The sequence below is a fragment of the Carcharodon carcharias genome, chromosome 14 (genome assembly GCF_017639515.1).
Source record: "Carcharodon carcharias isolate sCarCar2 chromosome 14, sCarCar2.pri, whole genome shotgun sequence".
NCBI classification, from domain to species: Eukaryota; Metazoa; Chordata; class Chondrichthyes; order Lamniformes; family Lamnidae; genus Carcharodon; species Carcharodon carcharias.
This window is the reverse complement of record NC_054480.1, coordinates 17,779,056-17,785,192: the sequence shown is the minus strand read 5'-3', so window position 1 is coordinate 17,785,192 and position 6,137 is coordinate 17,779,056. Positions and strand designations below refer to the sequence as shown.

At 42.9% G+C, this 6,137-nt stretch overlaps 1 protein-coding gene across 3 annotated transcripts; it reads left to right on the top strand.

The window, feature by feature from the left end:
* Window positions 1-797: 797 nt before the first annotated feature.
* On the top strand, window positions 798-6,119 carry tp53rk (TP53 regulating kinase). Of its 3 annotated transcripts, none has more exons than XM_041203770.1 (3): window positions 798-963; window positions 3,974-4,248; window positions 5,535-6,119. In XM_041203770.1, the coding sequence occupies exons 2-3, from the start codon at window positions 3,999-4,001 to the stop codon at window positions 6,011-6,013; spliced, it is 729 nt and encodes a 242-aa protein (XP_041059704.1). In that variant the 5' UTR covers window positions 798-963; window positions 3,974-3,998; the 3' UTR covers window positions 6,014-6,119. The 3 variants fall into 3 exon arrangements, with proteins under 3 accessions (XP_041059704.1, XP_041059705.1, XP_041059706.1); XM_041203771.1 differs by lacking the exon at window positions 798-963 and adding an exon at window positions 1,395-2,251; XM_041203772.1 differs by lacking the exon at window positions 798-963 and adding an exon at window positions 3,500-3,852.
* Window positions 6,120-6,137: the final 18 nt, after the last annotated feature.

The window sequence follows — 6,137 nt, the reverse complement described above, 5'->3', positions numbered from 1 at the left end:
TATCACTGGCCCTCTACCTAGATCTTCTTGTCCCAACCGCGCCCCCCCCCCCCTTAAACCCGCTTATATGTCACCCCTTTCCTATTTTTACTTAGATCTGTTGAAGGGTCATGAGGACTCGAAACGTCAACTGTGCTCCTCCCCACTGATGCTGCCTGACCTGCTGAGTTTTTCCAGGTATTTTTGTTTTTGTTTTTGTTTTGAATCTGTATGACTCTTCTTCAGAGCTACAGAGAGGTGATGGATTTTATACTGTTTAAGAGGGGGTGGAGCCAAATAGAAGGTGTGAAAATGGTGAAAGAGACAAATGGAAATCCCATCAGAGAGAAGAGCAGTACTTCCTCAAGGTAGGCATTCCTGGAAGAGAGGTGGCAGTGAATTAAACATTAAGATATAAGCAAAATACTGCGGGTGCTGGAAATCTGAAATAAGAACAGAAAATGCCGGAAAAACTGAGCTGGTAGCTTGCATTTATACTGTGCCTTTAACATGGAAAAACCTCACAGAAGGAGAAATAGATAAAATGTAAACTCCAAGACAATTAAGAAAGAAATATTGGGAAGGGCAGCTTGATGAATTGGTCAAAGGTGCATTTTACAGTCTTAAGAGGGGAGATGGATATGGAGAAGCTTAGGAATGGAATTGCAGAGTTAGACCTGGTTTTATTCGTTAATATTTAGGATATAACACAAGTTGATGAGTCGTGTAACTGAACTGCACAGGGACAGATGCAAATTCCGAAACGGTGCCAGGACTAAAGATGGCGGCCCCCATGTCAGCTTCACCTGGCCGCTTTGGGTGCCGGGATTCTGGAGGACCGCTGCGGGATATTTCTCCTCCCGAAGAAGGCCGGGGAGTCTGTGCAGAACCAGCGGTTTCCGCTTTACTCCCCGCACCCCTGGCCGTTGGGAAAGTTTTCCTTTGGAATAAATTGGCACAGAAAGCGAGGCTTGGAAGGATAAGGTGGGGCCCGTGTGGCTGTTGAGAGATAGAGAGAGCGCGGGCGGGAGAGGAATGGCTGAGGAAGAGGGGGTGGGGGAAGAGGGGGGGAGAGTGGTGGGGTGGTGAGAGGGGAGGTGGTAGGGGGAGAGGTAGTGGGGTACAAGGGGGAAGAAGATGGGGAGGACAGAAATTCTGCATGGGAAGAAGGGGTGGGGGGTGGAAGTGAGTGCACAAGGGGGGATTGGGGGAAGATGAGACAAGGAAAAGTGGGGAGGGGCAGAAGGGTGTGAAGAGGGGAGATGAGGGGCAAAGATTGTTGAGGGGTGGAAGGAGAAGGGAACAAGAGGGAAGGGGGTCAGGAGAGTGGGGATGAGGGAGGGGAGAGGAGGGAAAGGGACTGCTGGCGAGGAGGAGGCATGTGGTGATGAGAGGAGAGGGGAGGGGAAAACAGGTGAGAAGATGGGACATGGGCACTGAGCGATGAGGGGGTGGGAAACGTGCTACTAGGGTTGAGGGACTTTCAGTTATGTTGAGAGATTGGGGTTGCTTTCCTTAGAGCAGAGAAAGTTAAGGGGAGTCCTAGTAGAGGTATTGGAAATGGGGGTGTTTTGATAGAGCAAATAGGGTGAAATTGTTCCCGTACAAGTGGGTCAGTAACAACAGATGATTGATTTAAAATAATTGGCAAAAAGAATTCTGAGGGAAATTGTTTCACATGGCAGATTGATATAATCTGGAACATGCGCCCTGAAAGGTTGGAGGAATCAGATTTGATCGAGATTTTGAAAAGAATTACAGGGAGAAAGCTGGGACTAAGTTGGACAGCTCTTTAAAAGTGTCAACACAAGCACAACGAGCTGTATGGCCCGCTTCTGACTTATAAGATTTTATAAGGAGGAGGCGGCAAACATCAAGGGTTAAGATAGCTTGAATGTAAGGGATAGGGCTGCACCATCTTCATGAAAGAGTTTAGCTAGTTTTAATTTGCTTACAAATATGTAGATTTCAATAATGCTGAATTGCAGCATCTAACAAAAGTAATATACCTGTTTTCATGCTCTTCAAACAAAAATCATAATTTCCCATAGTTTTCTCCGATGAAGGCAATGGCTTCAACCAGGTTTGATTCTTGGTCTGTGCGCAAGTCAGCTGAGTTCAGCCAGAGTGACATTGAGAGTTTACACTTCACTCCAGTGGGTCTGTACTAGGGAAGAAGAGCCCTTCTAGAAGCAAAGTGCTTCTGATTGCTGCCCAGTAACCCTTTGTTGAAATTGGACTTGTGTGTGGCGATTGGCAAGAACAGGATTGGGTTTGTGCGATTTTTTTTTAAAAGGTCAAAAAGGCTATTTCGCTGTCGCATAACTGAAGAATGTCCACTTGAGCAATGTATTGGAATGTCACCTATAAATCCTGAGGTTGGGAAAGATACTATATAAGTGTATTCATGGATTCAATTCTGTGGAAAACAATTGCATCAATTTTCAGGAGTCAGGCTGATTATCAGTGCAATTATAACTTAAATTACATAGCATCTTTAATGTAGTTAAACATGTCAAAATACTTAATAGGAGGGCTATCAAATGAAATTTATCACCCAGCCACAGAAGGAGATGTTAGGACTGGTGACCAAATGCTTGATCAGAGGTAGATTTTAAGCAGTGCCATAGCGGAGAAAAGAGATAGAGAGAGGTTCAAGGTGAGAATTTCAGAGCTTTGTGACTATGCAGCTGTAAACATGGCCACCTGTGACAGAGCAATGAAAATCAGAAATGCACAAGAGGCCAGAATTATAGCAGCACTGAAATTTCGGAGGGTTGTAGGGCTGCAGGAGGTTGCAGAAATGGGGAGGGCTGAGGCCGCTAACTTAGCAAACAGCAGAAAACGTGGGAAAGGTCCTGTCTGACCAACTTCCTTATGAAAGCGATCATCCAAGTGGACTGTGGAAAACCCCAAAAAGGAATGCACCTAGATTTCCAGACACAGTTCTACGCAATTGGTTATTAATTAAACTCAAAGCTGGGGAGCAAGCGTGAATTCCCGGCATGGATAAAAATATGAATTAAGTGTCAAGAACAACAGATACTTCTGAGAAGAAGTATGTCAATACAAGAGGGAAGGACTGAATAGGATGATCTAGGGCTAGGTGTTGAGACTATAATTGTCCCTGATTCACATCAATGACTTTGATTCAGAAACTTGATGCAAATGTTGTTAAGTTTGCAAATGATTCACAACTAGAAGGGGTGGTGGAGTTGGAGGAGGCAACTCAACCATCTATAGGTTGCACTGCAGGAATTCAGCAAGGCTTCGAAGATAGCACCGTCCAAACCCACAACCACTACTATCTAGAAGGACAAGGGCAGCAGACACATGGGCACACCACCACCTGGAAGTTCCGCTCCAAGTCACTCACCACCCTGACTTGGAAATATGTCACCGTTCCTTCACTGTCACTGGGTCAAAATCCTGGAACTCCCTAACAGCACTGTAGGTGTACCTACACCTCATGGACTGCAGCGGTTCAAGAAGGCAGCTCACCACCACCTTCTCAAGGGTAACTAGGGATGGGCAAAAATGCTGGCCTAGTCAACGAAGCCCACATACCGTGAATGAATGAAAAAAAATTACAGAATTGGCCAAAATATCTAAGCGGTCAGAACAGCCATCAATAAAATTGAAATGTGGCGAGTCTAAAGCACTGCACATGGAAGGAAAAAAGCGGCATGTACTGCATGATGCAGGTGGAAATAGTTAATAGCAAAGTTGAAAATAACCTAGAATACTTGGATTCGACGCTCAACATGTCAGAATGCTTAATGTTAGAAGTGGGAAAATATTCTATTTCACAGCACTTCCATCCTCATTTTGATCATAAGAATTCGCAACATGTAAATTTGGGGCTCATGTTGTGTAAGTAACTTTGGATGAAAACCTTTGGTTCCCCCATTTTGCAGCACAACTAAAGAACACTGCAGCACTTTCTATTGTAGACTTGCTTCACTGTTTTCCTGTGGTCTGATTTTGATTGCAGGCTTTCCTTTGAGCTACCCGCTACGATGGCAGAAACTCCGCAGCACGATGACCTGGAAACCCTCGGGAGGCTGCGGGTGCAAGACTTCCTTCAGCATTTCCAGATGGTCAAACAAGGTGCCGAAGCCAAAATCTACAGGGGCGATTTCCTCGGCAAGCCAACCGTTGTGAAGGAGCGATTCACCAAATCCTATCGACACACTGCTCTGGACAAGAAGCTCACGCATCGCAGGACAACTCAGGAAGTACGTTCTATCCTTAGGTGCAGGAAAGCTGGTGAGTAGTTATTATAATGGATTTTTCTCCCAAATGAAATGTTGGAAGACCATCAACATCTTAAAAGAAACCGGTTTCAAATGAAAACTCTGTTGGAAACTTTAATTTTAGACTTCTGGCAGTTCTTTCTATCACAAAAAGCCATACTTTAAGGATTATGTTTTCTGTAACTTTTTTGTCCCAAGTTCAGTACACTGCCTATTTCTCTCAAGTAAACATTGAAAAATCGGGATTCAAATTTTTGTTTTTCATTTTTGGGAATTCAGTCTAATCGGATATACAGAAAGAAAGACTTGAATATATATATATAACTTCTTGCACAACCTCAAGGTATCCCGAAGTGCTTTACAACCAAAAAAGTATTTTTTTGAAATGTACTCTCTGTTGTAATATTGAATGAAGTAATGATTTTCCACCCATTCATTTATAATGGGAAGAAAATCATGGATTGAGCAATGCCATGGCAGAAAATCTCAGCCTTTGTCTCTAGAATCGGGAAACCAATATAACCGATTTTAGTGGACAGACGCTTAATTCTTTTAACTTTTTATTTAACATCTCTGTTAAAACACAGCTTAACGCTTATATTAGTGAGCAAAGAAGTGTCACATGAAAACGGTGTGTTCATCGGCAAACATCCCAACCTTAATTTTGAGGCTTGGAAATCTTACTGTGCTTTGCAGATATGACCTGTGACTAGTTACTAAAAGCACATAGATCTGTACTAATGTTACAGTAATCCAGTTTTTTTTTAAATTATGTTGTTTGCATCCCTTCCTTCTAATCAAAATCTTAACTTATAATTCTCTGTAAGATGAGTCTAAAGCTCCCCCACTGACTCAGTTAGTCAGAGCAGTGTATAATTGGAACTATAATTGAGTCGGATTCAATCTTCAGCCTCTGCCATGTCAGTTGATCTGCCATCACATCAAAGGCTCAACAACTGATTCTGAGGACCAGTGAAAGGAAAATTGGTTCAGATTCATGGTCCTGACATCTAACCGCTAGAAAATATGTGCAAGCGTTAATAATGGGTGGGAGAATGTTGGGGTCAGCTACGATACCCCATACAATCAAACAGCCTGCCTTCACTCGGCATGCAGATTTACACATTAGCCACTTGGACACAGTAGCAGAGAGTGACCGAAAACGGTCAAACTTTATTCCAGCAGGAGTCAAACTTTATTCCAGCAGGAGTCAAACTTTCCATGAGATGAGAAGGAAGAAAACTGACCAAGTTACAACAAAATATGTAGAAAGTCATTTTTTTCTTCTTTTATTTTTAGGTATTGCAACCCCAGTGGTGTATTTTGTGGACTACAATGCAAATTGCATATACCTTGAAGATTTAGTTGGGGCTATAACTGTCCGTGACTATATAATTTCTACTCAGAAGTCTGCAACAGATACAGGGAAGCTTCTTCCCTTGGCTGAAAGAATTGGTGAGATCCTGGCAAAAATGCACGATGAGGATGTTGTCCACGGGGACCTCACTACCTCAAACATGATGATCCGACAGCCGGAGGAAGAGTTGAGTTTGGTCCTGATAGACTTTGGCCTGAGTTTTACCTCTGCTTTGCCAGAGGATAAGGGAGTCGACCTTTATGTTCTGGAAAAAGCTTTCCTGAGCAGTCACCCTAACACGGAAAGTGTGTTCAAAGTCTTCCTAAAGAGCTACTCGACTGCTTCTAAAAAGTCAGACCCTGTGATAAAAAAACTCGATGAAGTTAGACAGAGAGGGAGAAAGAGATCGATGGTTGGATAGTGAAAATATTTTTATTTTAATTGAAACATTTTATTTTTTCCTAACTTTTATTTTCAAAGGCTTTATGAAAATATGTGACAAAATAAAGCCTGAATTTGTGATTGTTTTGACTTTTGAGAGTTCA

Bases quoted from the DNA above. Each gene is read 5' to 3' on its own strand.
- tp53rk (XM_041203770.1), top strand. From the start codon at position 3,999: ATGGCAGAAACTCCGCAGCACGATGACCTGGAAACCCTCGGGAGGCTG. The intron at 4,249-5,534 runs GTGAGTAGTTAT...TTTTATTTTTAG, and splicing joins CCTTAGGTGCAGGAAAGCTG to GTATTGCAACCCCAGTGGTG.